Source organism: Pseudoliparis swirei, chromosome 16, assembly GCF_029220125.1.
Source record: "Pseudoliparis swirei isolate HS2019 ecotype Mariana Trench chromosome 16, NWPU_hadal_v1, whole genome shotgun sequence".
Classification (NCBI taxonomy): Eukaryota; Metazoa; Chordata; class Actinopteri; order Perciformes; family Liparidae; genus Pseudoliparis; species Pseudoliparis swirei.
Window position 1 is genome coordinate 16,609,720 of NC_079403.1, and position 26,894 is coordinate 16,636,613.

A 26,894-nucleotide genomic window follows, 5' to 3' on the forward strand; every position below is an offset into this window, starting at 1 on the left:
GTTTACTGTAAAACAGATAAAATTGTTTTTGCGAAAACAATACAATTGCCTAACTTCTATAGTAATCATGGGAATAATTATTCAGTTAAATAAAGTTGCTGCACATTTTTTTATTCGGATGGAAAAAGACACACCGTCATGAAATTTGTCAGATATATTTTAATAAGTTACAAAAGGGTGTTTCATGTACCTGTTTTTGTTTTTTACACTGAACCTTTCAACATTCTGTCAACGTTGTACATTACCATGAAAAACAGATACCATTTAAATAAATGATGTACTTCCTGTTATAAAGAACCTGTAAGGTTTAAGTTACTGATAAAACTAATAATTCAGTTGTAAAAAGGAAAAACAGCTTTGGCTATTAAGAAATGTAAAAGTTATCAAAATAAGAAAGATAATATCAGTATACAATCCAGTGGCATTTCTAAAAGCTTTTCAGATCTGTGAGTTGACACCATACAAGTTCAACAGTATAAAAACAAGTGGGTGTATGCCCTTTGAAACTGGTGCTTCATAACATGACCAAATGCCAATGCAGATACCCAGTACAGCATTTAACAATGGTCATTATATTGCTTTATACAGAAGTGTTTTGCAACATTAGCAATTACAGTCTAAATGTAACAGCTCCAAAAATATTCAGACTCCAAGTAGGTAGAAAGAGTTTTGTGGAAGAGTATTTATAAGAGCACCACATCTTTGTTCAGTGTGGTGGCTACATGCACTATCGATTCAAACATTTTATTTTTGGTATATAAACATACATAGTGAGCCCGTAAGAACTTGGTACAAATGTTCAAATAAAAATGTAATTGCACAGTTAAAAAAATAAAATTATAAATATCCTGACCAGTTGTCAGAGTATACAGAACAAGGGATTGGTAGATGGAATCTTGGTGAATCATGTTAAAGAATATACAGCATTTTAAGTGCATCTTGTTTGTCTGTTGAGGACCGAAGGCCCACTTAATTGTCCAGACGGTGCCCTCCATCAAAGCACATCTGTAAATTGCAGTCAACTGCCAGATGTTTCTTACTCTTTGTATATTAGAATATGGCACACTTTTTTTTTGTATATCTCTGATGACCCTCAGATGATCACACAAAATGAGCCTCTCGATGTTCTACCTCTTGGAGGCGCTTGGGCCGTTGTCTCTGGTACAGGGGTTTGGCCTGGTTGGGGTTCAGTTCCTCAGGGCTCGAGCTGGAAGACTGAGACATGGCTGCCTGCTCTGCCTCATCGTCTTCCTCAGGAGGCTCATCTACGGACACCTCTATCTCAATCCCCATCTCCTCCTCATCATCATCGTCCTCGTGCTCATCATCCTCCTCCTCTTCTTCTTCCTCCTCCTCCTCTTCCTCTGCACTGTTAGCTAATGCACAGTTCTGCATCTCTTTAACTTTGCTCCCCGACGGGGGCTTGTAGAAGGTCCCTGGGGGGGGCTGTAGAGTTCTGGGAGCCCTGAAAGCCGTTGTGACAGGAATGTACCTGGTTACATTGTCCTCCCTTCTTAAATTCCTGCTAGGTCGCACTGCAACCGTGTATGGTCTGTTCGGGAAGATGGAGCTAATGCTCCTACTAGTGCCAAGGGAGAAAGATGATGAAGATACAGAAGCCGGCGACTTGCTGGCATCCACTGCTGTGCTCTCCGTGGGAGAACTGGCCACAATTCTGACAGTCCTGGAAGCCGCATCATGCTTGTACTGTTTGTCCCATGTTCTGCGTAACGTCTGGGTCTCAATAAATGTACGCCGGTAATGCGGGCCCGCTCGCAATTTAGTTGTGTCGGTTTCGTCCACCTCGTTGACGGATTGGTCGCAACCGCCGCCCTTCCTTTCTTGATCGGTGCCGTTCCGCGTGTTGTTCTCGTCGACTTGGACTTTGAGTATTCGTTCAGCTGGCAGGCTCACTGGCCGGGAGGAGAGTTTGCTGCGAGGGTGACGAAGCGGGACCCTGGCCCCTGGGAACTCAGGGACGCCTGATTCCAAAACCCCATTAAAGGCCTCAAAATCCACTTCATCAACTTTGAATAGAAAGATAAACAATTGTTTGAATATTAACATATTAAGTAAAACAGTGTGGTCATATAGACAATACCCAGCAGCCAAAAATACAATTATTGGGCTTACTATCTTTGTAACAATACTAACCAGGTTCAAAGTCGCTTCCAATGAGGCGGGGCGTGGTCTCCTCGACCTCACACAATAAGTGGGATGAAGGAATTATGGAGGAGTACCTCTTATACACCTTAGAGCTCTGCTGCAACGATAAGACAGACAGCAAAGCGATGATTAACCATTTTAAGGTTGAATGTTCCGTGAGTGATATTGATGCGAAAACATGCCACACAATAAATAAACTAATTACCTCCTTAATGTCTCCCAGCGACTTGGAGTGCCTGCTCAGCTGCTGCTCCTTCTCGTGGTGGGCGTGGCGAGCTTGAGCATCAATTTTTGGCGGCGAGGTGCGACTCAGTGGACTGAGGGGCGTGTCGAAGATCATCTGGTAGTGTCTGATCAGAAGTTCAACAATGAGTGCCTGATATGGGTAATCCACCAGGGAGGAGAGGGAGACCTCAGCGTCCGACTGCCTCGGTTTGATCAGCGTTGGGCCAAAGATGATACCCAGGTTGCTGGCTGTCATCTTATTCTCGTCTGATTGTTCCATCACCCTGGAGAGAGGACGGATTATTGTTAGGAGTCATCTTTCCTCTATTGAATGATTTCTAAGAACATTTTAAAGCATGAAATGCACAAGCCTACTTGTAAAGTGATCATTTTAATGACGCATTTATGAAACGCGTGTTTATGGGTGAATTCACTGAGGCCGCTGTACCGATGCAGATGCTCGATGAGGAACTGCAGTATCTTGTGATGAACTCGTGGCAGCTGCCTCAGGAGGTCCTTGATCTTGAAGAGGACCCGGTTAAGATCCACGCTGACCTGGGCCGGGGTCACTTGGGTGGGACTGCGTCTCAATGCTTCCAGTTCCTCCACAATGACACTCTGACTTTCCTTGGCCAGGCCGATAAAGTCGTTATAATATCGGAACAGGATGAGCGGCTCTGGAAGCTGCAGAGGAACGTAAGACAGGGAGAAAAACAAATGAAACGAGGTAGCTAATAATAAACAGAGACAATAGAATGATTTGAGTAATTAGACAAGTGGGACCGAATTAGAAATGATATAAGCAATTGGGGGATAAGAGGGGGAGTTATGTACCAACAATATTAAGGCAAATAAACACCACTGCGGTGAGTTTGTTCTGTAAAGCAAAACATTTAACCAACTCGTATCCTCATTTGGATGACCCACTTACAAAATATTTATTGTGCTTAGGATAAGGTTTCAAAAGCAGCCCACCTGTCTCAGGTAGAGTTTGAGTACGTTGCTGATGTCGTGGGGATAAAGTTCGGAGAGCTCCACCAGGTCCTTGCCATTCTCAAATGCCTGGCAAAGTTTCTCTACCCGTGACTTGGCACCATTCACGCGGTAGATACCCTTCACAGCACAACAAATGAAGTCATTCGAAACAGAAGAAAATTAAATGCAATTTTCATGATGCACGCTGGGTTATCATTAATAGGATACACTGTACACCATTCAGTTTATGGATTTAAATCAAATGGGTGCAATCTTTAGGTTTAGGAATGTGGGTCAAAGAATTATACAAAATATCTTGAATTGAGGAAACTTAATAGCAAGTGTGTGCTTTATTTTCAAATATAACTAGGATGTCATTATTCCATAGAAAACATCATTCATCTTTTAACACTGGCAGCATCTACCGGCCCAACCACTGCATTATACATGTATTTGTTACAGTATTGTAAAAGGTCAAAGACAAACCAGAAGAAGAAGCAACACCCTAACAGGATATTAACTGTGAACCACCATATCATACATGCTTATCTTATACTTGACTGCAACTACCTTTAAGTTGAGAGCTCGGCTCTCGATTTCTGATGTGCACTTCCTGATGATGAAGGGGATGCCGTCATGACTGTTCTTAGCTGCCTGTGTGAAGTCAATGCCGAAGAGCTGCAGCCTCCCCTGGAGCTTCTTGTGGCCGCACTGGATGGCCAGGGTTTCCAGACACTTCTTATGGCAGGCTATGGAACACTGCGAACATGTGGGAAAGTATCTTCGTTATAAAAGTGAAAGACTTTTTCATACTGCTGACAGGCAGAGATGAAAATAGAGGATGGAACTGAATTGTTCCCAGTTGAACATTTTCATCATTATAGTTGCTAAAGCAATGGAATACAACCAGGATAACGCTTTAAGTTTGTAGTTACACAGCCAATCAAAAACAACCACCGACTGTAAATGCAACTAATGTAGAAAAAACATCTTTACTCCTTCTAGCTTGGGCATGAAGATGATTGGGCATGTTTTTCTTGTGAACTAGCCCGTAAAACGAAGACACGGAAAGTTTCACGTCTGGGAACCCCTTGAACGAATGCCATGGAGTGATTCCAATACATATTCGTATGTCTTGTGTCTACAGCTATTACTTAGCCAATTAAAACAAATGTTTTTCCAGTAACCGTTCTGTTATGGTCTTGTGTATCAGTGTACCTATTAAATATGGAAAGAAACTGGATCTAAAATAAACCGAGGGGCACAGGGGAGATGGAGGCAACCCCTTTCGAATACGAACAAAATGTCTTCAGTTTCCACTGCCGATCCCCCACTGGGACCAGTTGTGGGATTTGGTCTCCGAGGAGAGCCTGTGGACACTTTCAACTTTTCCCTTAATTCAAAAGTTCTGATGTGGGACGAGTTGGTCTAGCTCTTTTGTTTTTGTTTCATTTTTGCTCACCGTGAGCGATAAAGACACCACTGTGTAACTTTGGCAGTGGTTAAGTTGAACTTGAAATACTCTGTGGACTTACTATGTTTAGCAAAGGTCCAACTAGGGGCTCATGGTGGGTGTTTGGTTCCATTATTTCTAAAACTAAATAAACAAGGTTACCTCCTCGCACTCTGCTCCATGAAACACCACCAGGCTGTCGCACTCTCGACACTTGGATGGCGCTCTAAGCTTCCTCAGCTTGTGGGTTTGAGCCGCCTTGGACATCTGGGTGTTTCTAAAGGGACCCGGGGAGCTGGCCGTTTCGATTACCATCTCACTCAAACATGCTGAGTGAAAGGAGAGAAAGGACAAATCATGAGAACACGTTTCCTTTCTTCTTGGATTTAGTTCAATTCAATTCAGTTTATTTTGTATAGCCCAATATCACAAATTTGCACAAAATTACACATACGACATCCCTGTCCCAGGACCTCACATCGGATCAGGAAAAACTCCCAAGAAATAGACAGGGGAAAAAGGGAAGAAACCTTCAGGAGAGCAACGGAGGAGGATCCCTCTCCCCGGATGGACAGAAGCAATTTAGTTTAGGAATCCATTTAAAATCCTATTGAGAACATTCCCAGTGTTCAGTTTGACTCACCGTTATCAGAGGGTGAAGCAGGCTCTCTCTCATCCAGGTCATCAGCAGACGACATGGTGCCGGTTGAGGGGGTTCTGGGTAACCTCCTCTTGAAGTCTCCTGAGCAGTAAGGCAGGACACACCAGTGAGTCCACATCTCCTCTGCTATATCGGAGACAATTCTACTTGTTTCTCTCTCCTGTGGTCAACTCTACAGTCCAGTGGTGGGACTGGAAATGAGAACTACTGTGAGCTGGAATGGGACAACCTTCCTGAATTTAAAGTGCCAAGAGAAAAGGCGTGGTTGACTTTATGCTGTTGATAATCAAATTACCAGGAGAAGATTGTTGGCGATTCACACCTCCATTGACTGGTCATTTTAATAATATGGTTGATCTTCTAATGAGCCCATTAAGGAGGCTCATCAGGATGACTTCCTACACCGTTCACACTCTGGGGGATGTTGGATGCGTGTGTGGGGGGGGGGGGGAGCTGGAAGGTTTCACCTCCTCTTCTAGATGTATTGTCAATCTACCACCCTTCCCCAGCCGAGGAGAGTCTGTATCTTACTGGTAAACGAGAGAATCCTTGTGTTAAAACTAGGGGGGGTGCTAGTGACTTTTCTTTGCTCCGTCCCGATGCGCGCAGACACTTGAGAGCCCTGCATTTATTCACAGGGGTGCACATAACTTGCTCACCAGTGCGCGCGCCAGCATCGGTGCTCTGAAAGTGACTTTTTTTCGTCCCGATGTGCGCGCACACGCCGGCATCCGAGCTCTGCGGCGCGCGAGACGGAGATCGGAGACGTGTTAACGCGACATGTAGAGACAGAATGACATGCTGCTGGAGAGACGACCAACAACAGACGGATTGGAAGCTCATTCTGCGCATGCGTTAAATGCGTTTTAAAAAATTAACTAATTAATCCTGTAATTTAATTAACTGAGTTAACGCGTTATTTTTCACAGCACTAGTTAAAACATGAGTTTCAAAGATTTTGAATTCAGTCAAGTAAACATTTAACAGTGCGTGTATAATATGTCACATTTTAATTAGTGGAAGGTTGTCTCTTTAACTGTGAACTCTAGACGCCCACCTGGGGCAACACATATCAATCTTTGCGAACAGACACATTTTGTGAGAAAGTCTCCTCTGCAAACACTCGGATGAGGATCCAGATTTGTGCAAAAGGTCATTAAATGGTCTGTGACGCATCCGAACTGTTGCACAACAACTCAACCTGCACCAAAACGTGTGTTTGTGCGCGTTGCAGACGAGCAGATTCGCTTACTGTTCAACGACAAAGAGGCACCGCTGTGAGTAATTGCTAAGCGACTTGACTCCGAGATGACATACCAACAAAGTTGGTCTGAACATCAAGTTCATAAGCAGAAGAAAAGAAATATGTGCACGCCCCAGGGTTCTTCAGACAGTCAGCACTGAGGAATGCCTATGCTGCCTCTCTTCTGCAATGCGAGGTGTCTTTGTCAATGACGTGAGGCAGTTGCTCCCTGATAATTACAGATAAGTGTTGTGTAACAACAGAGTTAAAACAGGTGATTTGGCTTTCTTGGTTTGGCGGTAAATGTGGTTTTATTTATTTGACATCTCAACATAACCGCATGTAAATGTAGAATATTAAAGCAGTCATATAATTAGTCTCTTCATAAGCGGGCAAGAAATATAAACCCTGATTACAGCATAGTGTACGCAAGTATGGTTGAAGCCAATAATCAATTCATAACAACATGCCCATTGAAAAATAAAATGTCAAAAACACGAGTTTAAAGTGTGTCAACTTTAAACTCTTTAACCCTTGTGTTGCCTTCGGGTCATTTTGACCCGATTCAATATTTAACCCTCCTGTCGCCTTCGGGTCAATTTGACCCGATTCAATGTTTAATGTCGGTGTTCTTTCGGGAGTCAACAAACAAACATAAAGTACCTCACACTTAAACTTGGAAAACAATATTAATTCTAATAATTTTCTGGAGATTTTAATAGCTGGGGTCATATTGACCTCAAGGGTAAAATATGTTAGTAAATATAAAGGTAACAGGAGGGTTAAACATTGAATCGGGTCATATTGACCCGAAGGCGACAGGAGGGTTAAACATTGAATCGGGTCAAATTGACCCGAAGGCAACACAAGGGTTAAATAAGCTGCTGTCCTGAATGGGCATACCTGGGCTTGCAGTGGGTGAGTCCATGGACCGGGACTCACTGCTCCCTCCAGCACTTTCTGAGTCGCTGCACATACCTCCACCCTGGCTGCCCGAGGCCCAGGGACGGAACGAGGCCTGAATCCGCAGTGCTGCTGGATAAAGACAAATTACAACACTGTCGTGCACAATATTACAGCCCCCTTGTGTCGTAAATGGTTTTTACTTTTGCATTTCTTATTCTGCAGACAAAGCAAAAAATCTAAATGTTACTGAAATCTTGGTTTCCAGTACAGATCATAAAAGAACTTATGGCCCTTGAAAGTCATCATCAGACTTGTTTCATTGGGTATGCAAGGTGCACATCTGTTTTTAATGATCATATCTTACAGACCTGCATTCAAATAAAATATCTAAATATTATTATTAAAAAGCCTGCAATGTGTGATTGCAATGTTCAGTAGCGTACTACTCTTTTCACCTCAAATTGGCCTAAAAGTCAAGAGCCCATTTACCACTAACACTTAGCGCAAGAAGTGCTGCTTACAAAGATCTGAGAGGATCATACTTGAATGCACAAGGACAACAGAACAAAAGAGGTAACAATAGAGCAAACGGGCCACAGTGTAATGCTTCGCTTACCTTCACACTTCACTTCATAATTCAAAATGTGTACATGTTACTCACAAAGCCAATCGTCTTCTACTTGGCTACACAACATGTTGGCAATATAGAAGATATCACTGTCCCTCTGGACTAAAACATCGCAGCAGGCACTTGCTTAAACGATCACAAGACTGTCAGAGATGGAGCTGTGGGGCGAGATGTAAGCCCGCGTACCTTGAATGTCAGTGCTACTGTTGCAGCGCCTTTCGGCAATCCTGGCATGCTGGGCAGTGATGGGACTTTCAATGTCATCTGCACCGAGGAGGTCAGAGGTCACCGAGGCCTGTGACAGGTTACTGTGGGACGAGTGGCTGCCACTTAGCGAGCGCTTGTTGAACATCATCCTTGGGAGGAAAATGATGGAATGAAAATAATGATGTTAGACATTCTTCATAGAGTTATACTAACTATAAGAATGCATATAAGACAAGTTAAAGCGATTTTATCTATATCGCCTACAATAATTTATATATCATCTTAACAGGACAAAGGGGAGACATCTCAAGTAGAGCAATTGCATTCAATCAAATGTATTTTGTCTTTTGTGTTGAAGGATATGACATTTCACATCATTTACATTTAAGACCAGCAACAATACAGTATAGAAGGGTTGTCTTGCAATTACATCCCACTCATTAGATTAATTTAAAATTAGATCTCTAATTCCAATACTGTGTGATAAAAATGCAAAGTGCATTTCCTAATCCCATCATTACTGGACACATCCATTGAATAGCAATGATATTATGAGATCAGCCACACCTTACCATCAAAGACTGCAGTTAATTTGTAATTCACGATGATATCTGATAGGCTCTTGAACTGCCGATGTGCAAATCCAGGTCAGTCATTGTTAACAAAGTATCCTAAAGTATTTCACAATATACAGTATGTAGATCAGTGGTCTATAATTAACCTTTTTAAAACCAATTCTGTGGATGCATGTGAGCATGCGTGTGTGGGTTTGTGTGTTTACTTTAACTACACACATTTCATTTATTTACACTACACACACATTTCATTTACACTACACACATACACACACTTTGCTTTTTGCACACTGTCTATATTTAATATTTAATATTTTTATATTTAATTTAATTTGTCATTAGTACTGTGTATTGTGTATGCATATATGTTATACATATACATACATATTTTATTTAATATTTTACTTTGTATACTCCTATATCTTTCATCCCTGTTTTTTATATTTTATTTTTTATTCTTGTGTGTTTAGTTTATTGGTGCTGCTACTGTGACGACAAATTTCCCCTTGGGGATTAATAAAGTATATATCTATCTATCTATCTTTCCATTTCCTCTCAACATAGCTGAACTCTTTTGATCAGAGTTGAGGTGTGAAAACTAAGTAAGAACAAAGCACTCTCTAAATTCCATCAGTGTGTGAGTGTGTGTGGGAGAGAGAGAGAGAGAAGAGAGAGAGAGAGAAATGTAAAATGACAACCATGTTTTCCATGGTAGTCAGACACATTGTTGTGTATTTAACTTGAAAGCTACTGAAAACGTTCACAGAGGTTAAGCCACACCGATGGGAAGCCCACTGCCCCTCTCACCCGTGACCGCAGTCATTTCCACAGGAAGCCCTGGCCAACCCAATCGTTTTACGCTTTCCAAAACAAGCTGCCTCACTCAATCCATCCTCCTCTCACCAGTGAGGGCTACAGTATCACCGGCCATTACAGTTATTTCACTGTATCTACAACACCTGTTGACCGCGAAGAAACATTCACGTTCCCACAGAATCCTAAGATGCCAGCTTTGAACTGTTGGTATAAAAATACTAATTGTATAATAACACGACGTGTGGAGAGACTGAAGTCTTTTAAAATTGATAGAACATTTAAAATGAATTAAATGACTTTGAATTTAACTGTTAAGCCCTCTCATCTGTGAGCTACCACTTCATCTGTTTTACACAAATAAAATATGAGAAATTAAACAAACACTGATAACTGAGAAGGCTGGCGTGGTTAAATGTCATCACAATCCCTCAATAGTAAGCATTAGATATTCCAGTTCTTCTATTGTATATCTATCTACCTACTCTATAAAACGATGGACTGTGACTCCATTACATTAAATGTCATTTCGCTGACGCTTTTATCCAAAGCAGCTTACAATCATGTTGCATTCATTCAACCTAGACACAGCTACAGGGAGCAATTCAGGGTTAAGTGTCTTGCTAAAGGACACATCGACTAGGGCGGGGATTGAACCGCCAAGAGCACGAGCCTCTGACCCCATGTGCTCCTGAGCAGGAGTGTCTTGGTGTCTCACCCTGTGCTTTGTGTGACGGCTGAATCAATCGAGTGGGACTCCAGGTGAGGCCCGTCGGTGGGTAGAGCCCGGACAAAGTCGATGTAGCGCTGGCCCGGCTCGTACAGTTTGGCGTTCTCACACAGACTCTGGTGGTTGACGGGAAGAGACACAACCTGGGCCTGCTGGAGCTGGAACCAGTTGACCGTCACCTGAGACAAGGGACGTGCAGCATTAACCCGCGTATCAGGTATCGAGTGTCCCCGCCCCCCCATTAGTCTGTCCAACTTACTTCTGTTATTAGAGTTGGTTGAAACATTTTAAAAACAAAAAAATGCGATTAACTTTTTCAGTAAAAGAAATAAATAAGAAATTGTAACTTACGGCCTTGAGGGTGAGGTCACACTGGGAGACCATCTCTCGGATCTGAGCGACGATCTCACTCTTGGTATTGGCCAGATCAACTCTCTTGTCGCCGACATCAATCTGACATGCTGTGCAGTGTTCCCTGGCCTCATCAGCCTTCAACAGAAAGGAGACCATTAATATCACATTAATAAGATAGGACTTGAGCCAGTTTAGTTCTACTGAGTCACATGGTCCATAGTTGATGACAGCTTATATAAACAGCTGATATGAACTCTGACCTGGCGAGCCACAGTTTAGTCGACATGATGTACTAGAATAGTGCAACTGGGCTTGTCTCTGTTCTGGGTCGCCTGATTTGTGGAAATGGCATTAAATATTGGAGCATGGCCCAAAGTCCTCATCATAACTTTCCACCTTTTTCTGTGTCTGTGTACTTTCAACTTCGAATCAATTCCAACAAAGAAGAGTAAAACATGAATATGCATGAAGAACATTGTGTGTGTGTGTGTGTGTGTGTGTGTGTGTGTGTGTGTGTGTGTGTGTGTGTGTGTACCATCAGCTCCACCAGCCACACCCCTAGTAAAATGTACTATTGAAATGCCAAACAATGATCTTTAGGTGTAATTATGGAACGAAAACCAACTGCAACATACAAAAATGTAATTCATCAGAAACAGCGTTTTTAAAGAAGACTGTAAGATGAGTTCAGGGCCATCATACATGTGCAATGTACCACATTAGCAGAGCCACAGGCCAACCGTAGGAGGTGCTGTACCTTCTGCTGGGCCTCCTCCTCCAGCCTGCGCCTCTTCTCTAGCTGTTTGACTGCCGCTGCTCCTCCTCCTGCTCCTCCTCCTCCTCCTCCTATCAGTTCCTCCTCCAGGCGACTGGTGGACACCTTGGCCTTCTCATACTCATCCTTCCGCTGGACCTGCAGCAGCCGCGCCTTCTTCAGAGCACCGTCTGCCTCGTTCTGGAGACACGCACATATTGAATTAAAACACAGATGGTCAAACTGCCTCTGGATCCGTCCACTGAAACTACTAAATCAATGACTGGTCCAACAATGCCAACACAAAGATATGTATTTTAAGTGTATATATCCTCTTTTAAATCAATAATAATGTGTAATAATTACTTAACAACCATAATGAACATTTCAACAATGTTATCCAGAACCAATTAAATGTATACAGTATCACATACATAACACAAACATATTTCAATGATTGTTTTTATGTGTGGGCGCCTAACTAGTCGTACTCAACTAATTAAATGTTAAACAGCTATTCAGTTCCAAATCATTTACAATTGTTATGTGTTATTAGCAGAGTTAATGATGCATATTCTCTCATAGGTGGAATGGGCTGATTGTTTGGCATGCTGCATGGTGATATGACAAACTAAAGTTTAGGTTTAGGCATTTCAAGAGCGCCCTTGGACCGAGCCCCCGGGTCAGGGGAACGTTTAGATTCTGTGCGCATTTGTGCATGGCCCTCCACAGAAATCGACTCACCATTTTCTTTTGCTCCCTCTGCCACTGCTCCTTGACCTCTTTTCGTAGTTTGTCCAGCTCATTCTTTCTGGCCAGGAGAGGCTGGAAAGAAACGCATAACCCCCACAACACAGTCAGTCCTCTTAGCTCCATTATACAACCCCAACAAGTCCCAGTTCAGAAATGCAGCTTTTGTTTTGTAGGATTACCTGCACGAATTTGTTGCTTTGGAGTACTGCTGCAGTGTGAAGTACCAGCTGGCTGTATTCAATGTCATTTTTGAAGGCAGCCATGTAGATCTCACGAAAAGGCATGAAATCCTTAAATGAGAAGGAGAGCGTTGTACTCTTAATCCCTGACAGCGGGAGGACAGCAGCATAATTGTGATTTTGGCGCGAGTGAAATGACTGCATCATCGACTTACCTGTTGACTTGCAAGCGTCTTGGCAGATTCAGCCATTTTGGCGCAACTCTTTGCACACTCAATATCTGCAAATAGACCAAAAAAGTTGTGTTGAATTTCATATCATGCACTCTCTCCTGGCAGACAAAAGGTAATTCATGCGAGTGCGTATATTTGCATTGTGCTAAAGAAACTCTTATTGTATCAACGTAATGAGCATCCTTAAACGACCAAATGAAAATGACTAAAGTATTTGCTGATTAAAGCGCACAATGTCCTTGAGTCACGATAAAAATTTTAAAAAAATCGCTATCATTAATCAGTACATAAACCATTAACCAACGTTGATGTGTTAAACAAACAGCATGTAAGTTTGCCCGATAAGAAATGTTCTGTATGGCTTGACTGAGTGCTTTGTGTCTCTGTTTGAGTGGCCAAGTGACGAAGCATTAGACGGACCATTCATTAACCGGAGAGCCGAAACAAAAGCCCTCACACTTCACACTCAACCTTGAGCCTGGATACGACTTTCAAGTCCAGCTCAGGTGACTGAGAAAAATGTAATGGATAAAGTACCTCTTGCAATCCCACGTGAAAAAAATCACAACCATCCCTTTAAGACATTTAACACTACTGAAAGTAAACGAACAAAAAAATCAGTTAACATTAAAGTCCTCCTCCATTTAAAAATAGGTTTTGTTTATTGTTCCATCACTTGGATGTTTGACCTTCATGGTGCAGAATGCTGGACGTGCAGTTAGAAACTAGAAGGTTGTTTCACATTCATCTGCTGAAGGCAGAGAGATTCTCGGTGACAGCACAATTAGACCGTGTCGAGCAGGAAACCGTTTGAAATAAAAAAATATTTGGATATTCAAATAGAGAATTTTCTAGAAGCTAATTTTTGATTTTTTTAATGAGGTAATGGACTTTGTTTGTGGGGAAAAATATATATATATTTTTAGAAGCAGAGTATTTCTTATATGTCTAAAAAACACATCAAGGAGGGATCATTAAATAAAATCGTTGTTTTAATCCTTATAATTGATCACAACAATGAGAAACATCTATTTACTTTCCCTGTAGTGTTTTGGATGTTGTGCATGACCTGCACATGAAGACTCCCTGTAGCGACTCCCTAGACTTGTAATGTAATGAGGTACCGAAGTTAAGCACATGGTCCATGACTTGCTGTTGCCTCCTTTGCAGGTCACAAATGCTGTGCCCCAACTCACCCGTGCTGAGACGCTTCTCCACCCACGCCAGCAGCTCTTTGGTGTACTTGGACCAGGCCTTGGCGTAGAGCAGCGCCGACTCCACCCCGCTGTCCTGCCGCTGCAGCGACCTGTCCACCTCATCTGCACGAACCGGCTGCGACAGCGCTGTGAAAACCACCACGACCCCACCAGGGATGTAAACATCTGGGTTTAAGCAAGCCCATCACCACTGCTGCATCCATGTCAGCGAGAGAAGTCCCCGCTGACCTTGGGCTGAGCGTGGGCTGAGCTAATACCATCTGAGGATAAGCAATGCTGACAGGCGACTGACTGCTGAGTGTGTTAAGTGATTGAGGTGGCTGGTAATCAAGACCTGAGAGTTACATGTGCTTTTATCCCAGATGACCCCACAACACTTCAGTAAAAGTGAAACAGCCCCCCCCCCCCGCCCAACATTTTTATAGAGCAGTGCCAGCGTACAGGAGATGTGTGTTCGTTTTACCTGGCGGATCATCTTTCTCTGGACCGGATCCTCCAGATTCCACAGAGAGGTTCTCAAAAGACTGGAGAAAAAAGAAGAAAAAAAAGAATCAACAATGTGACGTACGCTCTGCTGACACTTTAAACTACTCTTATCAGAACCATGACTTCCTCAGAGCTGATGTGAAACCGACAACAGGAAAACAACAATATCAATTTATCATTTGCAGCTCGCATGCGCTCACTTAACCCCTTAACTCATGGCGTTCATGAGACGATGAATGAACCAACACTAAACGCATGTTTAGGTATGAAGATAATATGAATATACCATTATCAGCCTCTGATCTGTGATGCTAAGTAGAGTTCTGGTGGGTGGTTGGTGCCAAGTTGATACCTCCCTTCTGCTGAATGATTAGTTTGTTTGGGGACGATGGACAGAACCACTAAACAATAGATATTGTACTTTTCTTACCCTGCTTCTCTTAGTTAGGGGGAGCCCCAACACCGATCCATTCTCTACATCTCCCATAAGGAAGTCAGACACTCTGAAGGAAAACAGACAAGTATCAATAAACGGATTTGTGTTTTAGTTTCAAGGTGGACTTCATTGATTTTCATTGAAGTAGATGGACTCACATGAGGTTAAAAATTGTCTGAATATATTCGGCAGAGGCTAAGATATCCTGACTTTTAGTCTCTAGCATACACCAGGCCCAAACACATGAGATCCTACATTTCCCATAATCCAACTCAACAGCATCTTTCTTGAGGCGCTGCCTGCAAACAAAGTTTAAAACTCTTCCAGTTTGTAATGCAAGAATTGTTTAAAATTGTAACGCTTTAAGCCCAATCTGAAATGACATGGTAATTTTTATTTGACTTTGAAAAGTGCAAAATCAGTGTCACTTTAATTATAAAATTAAGAAACCTGTAACTAATTAGTTATCTAGTTTTGGATCTATTCTCATTTTCAGTTTGCCATATTAAGGCTCAGTTGTTTTTTCAATATTCTCTATATCTACATTGTTGGTTGTTACTATTGTGTATTAATAATTTGTGCTTTTATGTAACCGGTTTACTGCCTTGCACATTTACCTAGATTAATTATGCAATCCCAGAATTGAGAAACTTGCCCTTGGTTAAGAATAAAAGTACAACTTGTCTGCAGTTTGATTGAGAAAGAAAGCCCACAGAAGTGAAATAAGCCACGGGAATTGCAATCCCAGTTATGACATAATACTTACACATTGCCAAAGGTGAACGCCAATGTGTCAATAGCAGCGTAGATCTCTCCGAAAAGCTTCGGTTTGTTCTCCTCGTTCACCTCCTTAAAATTCACCCCTGTCAAATAAGGAATAGGTAGGGTTGAGCGGGTGGAAAACCTGAACCACACATTATGAAGACATCCTGCACTGGCTCCACTGATAAAGCAGTGTTGCAGCTACGATTCTCATGGTTCATAATTAAAAGCATGATTTCCATCATAATCTCTTTTCTTCAAATCATGCTCTGGTCTTCATATCTCAAATGTTCAGACATTTAAAAATTGAAAATCCCACAGAGACATCCAAAAACAACATTGTACCTTAAATCAGAAAAGATACGAACAAATTCAAGTGTATTTATATTTGGCTATAATCGGGAAAGGCAGTAGTTTCCTGCTGAAAATCTAAACGGTGATGACTGAGGACAGAATGGGGGGGAAACAACAGTGTAAATACGGCTGTAATCAGTCTTCACAATAAACTTCCTGTCCTGACTGAGCAGAGAGAAAATAAACTGGGAGAGAGATGCTCAGAAAATGCACCGAAACACCAAGCAATAAATCAGTGATGTCACCGACCAGTCCGCTGCCTCCGTGATTTCCTCAGCCTTTCCTCTCCAATAGAACAATGGAGATGTCTAGAGTTCAAAGACCCACGCAGTAGGCAGAAAAAAGGAATGTTGAGGAACTTCAAGCTGGGTCGAGTTCACCTCCAACTTATCTTTCAGTAAGAAAGCTCCCAACAGCATCAGCGCTCAAAATCCAAAATCCTCCCTCTTTAGCCAAGTCCTCGAAAGTTGAAGAGCACCTGCCTATCAAACGCTAAAAGGCTTCCTCAGTAGCTTGAACGCATTGAATCCGGGTCTTACCGAAAGGCTTTTATACTGTGCTACACACACACACACATATATATATAAACTATCAATTACCCACCTCAGAACTTTCTCCAGTATTTCTACTAGATGTCTTTATCATAACAGTTACCAATACTTCCAGGTGATTTCTGTCCAAATACTTTAAACAGGCCACCAAGCAAGTTATTGTTCTTGAGGGGATACAAAGGTATCCATCAAAAGGAGCACTAATCCATCAAAAGGAGCACTAATACATAAATCAAATGTAAAAATTCTTCACTCAGAGGAAGTATTAAGCTTATGTCCGACGGGTGAACAAAAGGATCCAAAAAGGAGGTCCAGTGTCCATGGGGCCCAGTCCAGCTCCGGTAGCCGCCACCATGTAAAGCGCACAACTCTCGTGTGTGGCTCCATCTCCTCCTCTTCTGTCCAGACCCTACCCCCAACAGGACATCCTGAGGCTTGGTGGAATACAATGCTCAGGCCCCAACCAGTGGTCCAAATGTGGAAGTTACATCATCGGGGAAAATGGTATTGTTTCAGTGGAAAAGCACAACACTCTCAAAACGCTCGTCAGCTGCAAAGCCCTACGCGGAATTCAGGTCCAGGAGGAATTTCTCCTCCAATGCAGAATAATGTGACAGTGCAACTACTTGGGCATGGGACTGGATATGTGATGTCACATGATGGAGGAAGGGATTGAGGTTCAGCTTGGAGTGTAATGAAGTAGAAATACATAGTCTACTATAAAAATCTATACAAATCACAAGATTCCATTCTTTCCTCAAATCACATGCAAACCAAACCTCCACAAATAGCAACATATCATTTAATGTTGTGTAACATCCGCAGCTTTGAGATGTGGCTCGACAAAAATACTGGTCTGTCTGTACATCTGATGCCACCTCGTTGCTGTGTGAGGGTCAAGGACTGAGCGGCGCTGGCCACCTAGGGGCAGGAAAGGCGCCTTGGCATGCTTCACCGCACAGAATGATAAAAAGTCTACATGAATACAGCTGGTGTGAATATTAAACCTGTTCGCATGACTTGGTATTCATGTATTATGACACTAACACTTAGCTGCTATTAAGACGACATGTTTGAAAAAACGCTGAACATTGTACTCTCGTCAAATAATTTGATATCAAAGGGCCTATTACAGAAACGCCTACTAAACTGTCAATTCTAAGGCTTCTTTAATGAAGAAGGTCATACGATTGTGCATCAACATGTTTAAATGACACGCAAAGCGTCACATTGCTGAAGATATGACTTTCATGCACACATGCCTGTACACACCCATGTTTGTGGGAACCTATTCCAAATATTTCAGTTACGGTGAGCTTCAGTTATGCAGAGAGCCTCTGTAGGCTCTCTTCACTGCCACATGTCACCATTCCTCATGAGGTGAAAGCTCTTCAAAAAGCCTCTTCAAACCCTTCTCTGCAATGCAAATTGACATGAGGTACACGAGGGGAATTCTTGTCTCTCGGCAAAGTTAAGAATTGGACCTGCACGCCAGATCATAATCTCAGAATGAGAGATTGAATCCGATTCCACGCTGTAGTTCCCTCAGGATTGGCAGACAAAGCACAAAAGACACCCGCTTCTCCCTGCCTCTCGAGTCAGGCATCTCACTCCCAAATATGATTTTCTTACTCTCTGTATTGGGTGTGAAACAGCACGCTGCTGCATTCTTAGCACTTGATTGACTGCAGAAGCGCTGAATTGCCTGGAGGCTATAAGAAAACTATTCAGAAACATTCCCTGGGAAGTTCTTTGTCAGACTTGAGAAATCAGTGTGAGAGAGAGGACACGGTAACAGTGAATGTACAAGAGAGAACACTGCGATGAGAGAGAGAAAGAGGGGGGGGGGGGGGGATTAGATAAGCAGAGACAGAAAACAGACCGCCAGAAGAGTGGAGGAGTGGCTGCTATGTTTTACAGAGAAGCTGTGAGTTATGCATGCGTTTCTTTAAGGGAGATCTGGCCTTCATAGCTCACCTTTAACCGTTGCGATGACGGTTCCAGCTGAACTGAGGATGTCCACCGAGTTAAGGCTCTGGTGCTTGCCGATTATGGACTTTAAGACTCGCAGCAGCTCCCCGAGACGCTCGTGCGCCGCCTGATGGAGGCAGTCCTGGTGCTCTGGAAGGTTAGAAAGACACACGTTCAGTGCAACAGTTCATGTATGCGTCGCAGTCAGTCTATCTTGTAATAGGCACAAGTGTGGCTGTCAATTAACTATTTAACATGATGGAACTGGTGAAGACAGTCATAACATTGTCTGACAGTGTCCAAGCATCTAGTCGGTCTTCATCCATTAGCCTGGTTCACCTTTGACCCATGAGATGATAAGAGATCAGTGTCATCCAGTGTTTCTCTGCTCCAAGTGATGAGCAACTGGCCATGTTTGTAATGCTATAGAACAGGGGTCGGGAACCTATGGCTCGCGAGCCATCTATGGCTCTTCCGGTGACGGCATATGGCTCCCAGACAATTTTGAGTTTAAAAAAAAAAAAAATCTCCGCCCGCCCCCCTGTAATTTTCTCTATCGCTCCAGATTACAGCAGAAGTAATGTAAGGTCCCTTTTCTTAAAGACGACTTTGTTCTTTTATTAAACTAAATGTCTGTTATTGATTGTATCTACACAACAGCATGTCATTCTGTCTCTACGTGTCGCGTTAACACTTCTCCGTCTCGCCCCCCGTAGCATCATGCAGCACCAGAAGTCGCATTAAAAGCAAGACATATTTAATTTATTATATGTTAAAAATACTATATGGCTCTCAATGAAATATATTTTGAAATATTTGGCTTTTATGGCTCTCCCAGTCAAAAAGGTTCCTGACCCCTGCAATAGAACATGGGGCATATAGGCCTTTCAATTAATTAATGCAAGGAATTGTTTCTTTACGGGACATTTACCGTATTTCAACTTAACAATGACTCATGTGATATAAAACCTGCGCAGACTCAACCCAGAACGCAGCTATTTAGAACTCTCCCCGCTTTATGTGAATGGTGCAACCACGAGGGTTTCTACATGACATTCCAGCTTTGTTGGTTGAAAGAGTGACCGTGGCAGCCATGACAGATTGCTTTATGGTGTAGTTGCACAGACGAATAGTAGCCACGGCGCAGGGATTGCACACAATTCGGCAACCCTACACAAAGAGCTGAACTAGTGCTAAGTGCATAACTAAACATGACCTGATGTGCTCCGTCTGCAATTAGCAGTTGTTAACCTCAGGAAACTTGGCATCTCGGGTCTGTGGTTGTTGTGGACCAGATGGGTCTTTACTAACAGTGAGTCACCACCATCTACACTACCGTTCAAAAGTTTGGGGTCACTTAGAAATGTCTTTATTTTTCAAAGAAAAGCACTGTTTTTTCAATAAAGATAACATTAATCAAAAATACACTCTATACATTGTTAATGTGGTAAATGACTATTCTAGGTGGAAACGTCTGGTTTCTAATGAAATATCTCCATAGGTGTATAGAGGCCCATTTCCATCAACTATCACTCCAGTGTTCTAATGGTACATTGTGTTTGCTAATCGCCTTAGAAGACTAATATCTGATTAGAAAACCCTTGTGCAATTATGTTAGCACAGCTGAAAACAGTTATGCTGGTGATATAAGCTATACAACTGGCCTTCCTTTGAGCTTGAAGTTTGAAGAACAAAATTAATACTTCAAATATTAATCATTATTTCTAACCTTGTCAATGTCTTGACTATATTTTCTATTCAATTTTCAATTCATTTGATAAAAAAAAGTGAGTTTTCATGGAAGACACAAAATTGTCTGGATGACCCCAAACTTTTGAACGGTAGTGTATAAGAAGGGACAAAAACACTTTGCCATCAGTTGACCTTGTTGAGGATTAAGGTCACGAAGGACTAAACGGAAATGAGAACAAAAACTACAGTTCAGGTGTTTTTTGCTTTTTACAACTAGAAACAGACAGAGTGCTGTAGTGTCACAGGGATCTGACACAGCTAGTGTGGCTGGCTTAGATGATTAACACAAGAGGAAACTGAAGACGCACACAAAAAACACACTCAAAGCTGCAATCTCACTCCAATACAGTCGGCTGCTCGGCAGGTTGTTCGTCATACTTTAAATGAGATCATCATTATGTGTAAAATGTAGTTTATACCAAGTCAGATCTCCTTTTAACTTTTGAGTAAACAGGAAAAAAATGTAAAAACACACACACACACACACACACAGAATGGATACGGGCAGTCAAAGCTTTGTGCTGACGATCACCCCTGGATTACCTCTTCATGGTAGGGGGATCAGAAAGACTTTAGCTGTCTCCCATTTTGTCTTTTATTCATCAGCCCTCTTTTTTGGAGTGGGACAAATAGTGCCGCCAGTGGGGCTAATAATGCTGGGTCTGTTTGGCCGCCATGACAATGCTCACGGAGTCCTGGCCCAGAGATCCAGCCAACTGACCACCAACTGACCAGCAGGTGACACGTTCAAATGTGATCAACGGGTCACAACAATGACGAAAACAAACGGTGTGAAGCACAGAACATGCGGCGGCCAAAATCCCCCCCACGTCAACATAAAGCTGGAGAGCGTCACACTCGTGTGTTTTCTGTTTCCACGTTTCAACTTCCTTCCAGCACTATGGCAGGACGCCTCTTTTTCTCTCAAAGAATGAGACTGTGAATGATAATGTGGCAAATGGCCATACGTGTTGCTGCTTTGCTGACAACTTCAATGCATTCCCGTCAGCGCAGCCTGCAAATCAACAATGACCCACTTAACATAAACCCAAAGCGCTGGAGTGATTGGGTGCAGTTACTCACAGAAACGATCCCGCAAGTTGGCCTCAATGCAATTCCAGGCGGATATCAAGCACTTGCGAAGGATCCACACACAAACGCGTCAACCCATCACTAAACTCCCAGAACACACCTGGAGCACCGCAACACTTTGACTTAGCAAAATATATCAATAAAGTATACATCTATCTATCTATATAAAAATATAGATATCTTTGTGGCTTATTTTTTATTATTATTATTATTTCCCCCCCAGGGCTACACACCAAAATGATTACATAAGGCAATCACAAATCCCAGTCTGTTCCACTACCACATGAACTGCCCCATGCCAACATGCCCCGTTGCCCGTAGCTTGCCAAAAGCTTCAGGACCTGGAGAGTCCTATCCTTCACCATAGCGACCATTTTCATCCATCTTCATCAGATGTCATGCACAGCTCCTTCTAGTGCCAAGGGCCTCGTGGTTTTTGATGATGAAAGCCTCTCGTCCTTTTGTTTCTGCTGCCCAACTCCCCACGAGGCAGGAGAAGGGCCAGCAGTGTGCTTCTGGCACAGCCACGCACCAAACTGAGGCTCAAAACGTCTCTGCGATCAATGCACATGGTTGTACACAGGTCATTCTCTTCATTATTCGCTTGGATTACTATGTACGGATTCAGCTATTTTCCAATTACAATCCTGTGTAAAAGAGAAAGAATGTGTGATTTGTTTTGTGAGTGATTGTGTTGTGGTACGACATGTGCTCTTTGTATTCGGTTTCCAAAATAAACCTTACGAATGGTGTCTTCTGAATTTTAAACTGGCTCAAATGAAAAATGATCTGGAATTGAAATATTTAACAGGAAAACTGCATTTACAGAAAACAAACTTCATTTAGATGTTCGGATTGTTGATTGCAAAAAAGACTACATTTTAAAACAAATGCACAAAACCCCAGTATTTTAATAAATGCATTTCCTTTAACTTACTGATTTTGTAGTGTTGATCCTTAACTGTAACATAACCAGTTTGCCCAAAAGACATCGTCTCCCCCGGCCTTATACAGAGACATGGACCCACAATAATTTGATCAGGGTCAACGTTTACAATGAGCCGTTTCAACCCGTAAGCCCTTAATTGGTCCTGTTCAGTTTAGATCCCATTTATGGACATTATCCTTTCAATGACAAAAACACACAATGGCCCAAATCATCCCGACACAGCCTATGCGCCCCATTCATCGACCGAGTAACTGAATCCTGGAGGCATCCTAGAGGTTTATTAAGGACAAGCCTAAACCGTGAATGCCCACGAGACAGAGGGTCTTCCTCTGCAAAGCTCCATGGGCTCCAGTCTTCAATGGCGGTTGTGTGGCCTATTGGGCCATCAGAAATGAAGGCTAATTAGCGAGACATTATGGTTGCGTCCACCGGCCCAGCAGGACACAGGATAATGTACAGAGGCTGATTATTTAACCCGTCAACTGCCATTCTGCACGGGACACAAAGAGAAGACTTGTTCCCACATCTGACGAGAGCGACAAGTTTCAGCAGTGGTGTTGCCATGGTCAAGACGGGACCAGATACAGTTTGGAAAGGGACATTTTGTGGAAAAAGTTGCAATGACAAATATCAGCAGGCTGAAAACTGGAAAACAAACAAGCTGCTTCGTTCCGCTTTCCCCTGGGAAGACCACAGATGGGACTTGTTTAAGTGCCGAAAACTCAATATTGTCCCTGGGGCCACTAGCAAACAGTGGGCTGGTCGCCTCATGGGCCTGCCACATGAAGCATTTATGGAACAATAAATCACAACAGCAGCTTTTCACTTTTCACAGGAAAGAGGGATTGGTGTGTGTGTGTGTGTGTCTTTGTCCATGTGTGATGGTTAGTCGTAGGAGTGACAGAGGAGGAGTTTTGGAAGGGGGAGGGGGGGTTTGGGGTAGTACGCTCCCTTGGGATTTGTCCCAGATTTACCCCTGCACCCCACATCCCTGCTGTAGTGGGGGTTATGAGAGAGGGAGCGAGTGAGAGACATTCCTGGGCATAATAAGCCGTGGTGAATGAAGGCTACAGAGGGATCAGACCTGATGAGAAGGAGGCCGCGGATCAGGAGCTGCTCTGGGGCTGCCAGTAAGACATTGCCAGGTTTTTACTTCATTAGCGTCATGGAAACCCAACATTCCAGCCTCTTGTTTGGGAGTGGGGACGGGAGTTGCAGAAGCGAGGGGTGGAGGGGGATCCATAATGAAAACATTTTCGGATCACTCCCCATCAAGATGACGCCTCAATACCAAAACATTCTGATGCTCTTCTGGTGCAGAGACTCTGACATTTAAATGGTATGGAGCTACACATATACAAGGATACGGTGATAGTCTCCCACTAGTTGATTTGGTCTATGCAGCATGTGGGGAGACGATGTTGTTGAGCATGAAACCAGGAGCCAGAGTCCTATTCTCCAGCTCTATATTCTTGACAACTGACCGCCAGGTCACTAGAGTGGGATGCCAAAGATATAATTCCACATTATAACAATCAAGTACAAGCCTTTCTGCAGGTCCAATATTAAACTGCATGGTTGATGCACTGGTCTAATTTTAACACAGTCCAACCAGGTGGGATGTACTGGTCTTAAGCAACGGTGTCAATTCTGACTTTCAATCCATGCGATACTCAAATGTTTTATCGGGCCACATTTGGTTTGTTTGATGTGTATTTAATTATTGTGGCCATCAATGATGAAAAAGATTGTGTTGCTTTTTCTTGATGAGCACCATGAGAAAAAAGTCTGTCAGGAAACTTGGAGCATCGCTGACTTGATTCTTTTATCACTAAACTTCAACTCGGGCCTGCCACAATATGACTTGGCAACATTCCTTTCACTCTGGCCCTAGCTATGCTCAGTCATGCATTGCAAATCATGGGAGCAGTTTATTATCTATGCTTCAAAACATTTGAGGGAACGGAGGGGTGCTTATTTTCACAAAGTACGTGTGAAATCACTAAACATGTCACAACTGGGTCTGCAGTGATGTCCGATCGAATGGAAGCGGCTCATGGCAGAGGGGGCTAAACAGGATGTCAGGCTAGCCATGACAAATGTCAGTCACAACCTCTCAATGCGTCCTATCGAGTCAGACCACAGCTGGACATTCCAGCTACTCGCCCCTCAATAACCAACAAGAACTCTGTAGTGGCAGTTGTTTTATAGAAATTGTGCATTCATCAATAGACATGGTATGGCTAGGTTTCAAGGGGCTCCTTTGAGACTTGCCCCCTTCTTCAATAGACAAGCAACCAAATGTTTCAATCAATCACGACGTGACTCAATAACCTTTGCTTTGTTGAAATTGATTTTTCTTCAATGGGCTAGGGTGAAATGCCACATTCTTTGATAATAACCACTCTGAGCACTGAGTCTTTAATAAGGTATTTATGTGCGTTGCGAAAAATTCCTTTTTGTTTCAATCCAAGTTTGACCTCTTGCCCTGACTATAAGGGGGTCTCGTAAAATGGGTCCACTTAACCTTTAACACTTGGGCAGGGTCACTGCAATGGGTGGCCCATACATCCCTTGATATCCTCCAGCATACTTCCTGTGGTCAGTGGCCCTGGTCCACCTCTGTCGACAGACCACCGGCGATCCACTTGGATAAACAGATTACATGCAGCTGGTAAAAGGCAGGAGAGCTTTGCCTTCCTACACTTCGATGCTTATGCATTCCCTGTTGCTTCACCTTTGAAGCTCTTTTTCCCATGACTGCATGCACAAAGAGCTGGTGTTTAAAAAGAGAGAGCCCTCGGCTAGACGCACAGCACCTTCCACCTAGCTGGGGGGCTTTCATGTTCCCACTCTGCAGGTTACTGCCTTTGTGAGGCTTGTAGCCGTTAGCTCAGAGGACAACAAGTAAAGGCTGAAGCTAGGAAATGTCGTGGCATTAAGTTTGACAGCTATAGAGGAACACAAGACATAACGACACATTGCAAAATCCAGTAAAAGATCCCATAACCAATTGATCATCATCCTTAAATCCTAGTGTGGCCAGGCAACATTTTGAAAGATCTCTTTCTAGTCAACAGACACGTTTACCCTTGAATATTTCTCTCTTTAGTTGTTTGCATATAAATGAGATACCCAGTGTGGAGTGAATAATTTGTTGTCCCCCTTTCTCTTTGGAACTGTCTGTCACAGTGAGGAAAGACAGGCAACCTTTCTCTGGATATCCCCCCACATCAACACCATCACGCCGACTGTTGATGCAAAGCTCTGAAGGCTGGCATTCCAACTATGCTTTTTTTTTTTAAGAGAAAGTGCAAATCCCCCCCCACCTTGCATCCTCGAGCTGGCAGCCAAACGTCAGGCATTGGGCTGAAGAGACAACAGTTGCTCCCCCAAGCTGTGTAATGTAGGCAACATCAGCAGGCCAGAGAGCTGGGAGAGCTGTCCAAAGTACAAAGATGGGCCCTTTAGTATACCTGACAAGCGGCAGAACTGGGAGGTGTGGGGAGGGCTCCTCTTGTTAAAATGAACAAGAGGACACTGTTTTGCTTACTTGCATCCTAATCCTGAGAGAGTCGTCTTTGTGCGATTGAACTGTTTCACAAGAAAAACTTTAAAAATGTTTAAAGGAAAGGAACTGGGACGGAATATACCAAGCATTATAATAATTCATTCAGTTGAAAGATCGAGAATTCAAGAAAACCTAAGTCACAGGGCACTGTTTTGTTTCTTACCATGGTTACAATTACCAGCTTGAGGAGAGAACGGCGTATGGGAGTGAAGGTGTTCAGGGCTGAGGAGGCACTGCTGATCGACATCGGCTAGTCCTGTCAACGGCACTAAACATATAAAGCCAAGAGGCCTGCTCCATACAGTATATGAGCCTTTCTCCACTCATTGCTAGTGATGAAAGTTGCAAAGTGAGAAACTCTGATGAAAAGACACGGTTTGTTCTAGAAAGCCGAAATCCGGCTGGAGAAGCAGATTCAAGAGAGAGACGAGGGTATTGCTGCTAGTGTGTCGAATGCTTTGGCAAGTTCAATCACACTCCAATAGTCCACCTTCCTCCCTTGGCCTTTCTACACCCCAATGGGGCCTAATTTGAGTCTCACAGGACAGGACAGACTCCAATTGGTCCTGGCTCTGCTTCACGCTCAGTCCGTCTACCTCCACATCAAACTCTGTTCCTTTCACCGAGCACAGCACTGGGTTCCTAAACTTACAGAATGTTGTGGACAGAGAGACCGGCTGGTTGTCCTCCTTCCTCAATCATCAGCACCATTGGTCTTTAACGAGTTATGAGCTGTACCCAGCATGGGGCTGACCCGGGTACATGCAAGCATGCCCCAAGGTTGGCTCTGGGCTAAAAAAAAAAGGCCAATTATGCTAAAAATAGCCCCTTCCTACACAACATAAGAAACTATTTACCAAAACCTCCCTCCAATGCTAGTGAATATGGCGGCTGGGAT

At 43.1% G+C, this 26,894-nt stretch overlaps 1 protein-coding gene across 6 annotated transcripts in view; it reads right to left on the minus strand.

Moving 5' to 3' along the window:
* Positions 1-141: 141 nt before the first annotated feature.
* Positions 142-26,894, minus strand: part of arhgap29a (Rho GTPase activating protein 29a) — a 36,298-nt gene continuing 9,545 nt past the window's right edge. For 2 of the 6 annotated variants that reach the window (XM_056434077.1, XM_056434078.1), the window contains 21 exons: positions 18,639-18,782; positions 15,761-15,857; positions 14,989-15,061; positions 14,536-14,596; positions 14,052-14,198; positions 12,838-12,902; positions 12,623-12,733; positions 12,435-12,515; positions 11,694-11,891; positions 10,934-11,071; positions 10,571-10,761; positions 8,444-8,613; positions 7,627-7,758; positions 5,463-5,561; positions 4,982-5,148; positions 3,937-4,125; positions 3,367-3,504; positions 2,840-3,075; positions 2,372-2,675; positions 2,155-2,263; positions 142-2,027 (listed from right to left, as the gene is read on the minus strand). In XM_056434077.1, coding sequence (XP_056290052.1) covers positions 1,102-2,027; positions 2,155-2,263; positions 2,372-2,675; positions 2,840-3,075; positions 3,367-3,504; positions 3,937-4,125; positions 4,982-5,148; positions 5,463-5,561; positions 7,627-7,758; positions 8,444-8,613; positions 10,571-10,761; positions 10,934-11,071; positions 11,694-11,891; positions 12,435-12,515; positions 12,623-12,733; positions 12,838-12,902; positions 14,052-14,198; positions 14,536-14,596; positions 14,989-15,061; positions 15,761-15,857; positions 18,639-18,782 — 3,776 coding nt within the window. In that variant the 3' untranslated portion in view covers positions 142-1,101. Of the gene's footprint in view, positions 2,028-2,154; positions 2,264-2,371; positions 2,676-2,839; positions 3,076-3,366; positions 3,505-3,936; positions 4,126-4,981; positions 5,149-5,462; positions 5,562-7,626; positions 7,759-8,443; positions 8,614-10,570; positions 10,762-10,933; positions 11,072-11,693; positions 11,892-12,434; positions 12,516-12,622; positions 12,734-12,837; positions 12,903-14,051; positions 14,199-14,535; positions 14,597-14,988; positions 15,062-15,760; positions 15,858-16,713; positions 16,992-18,638; positions 18,783-26,894 lie in introns of those variants that run through there. The other 4 variants (XM_056434082.1, XM_056434080.1, XM_056434079.1 and 1 more) reach the window with 4 other exon arrangements.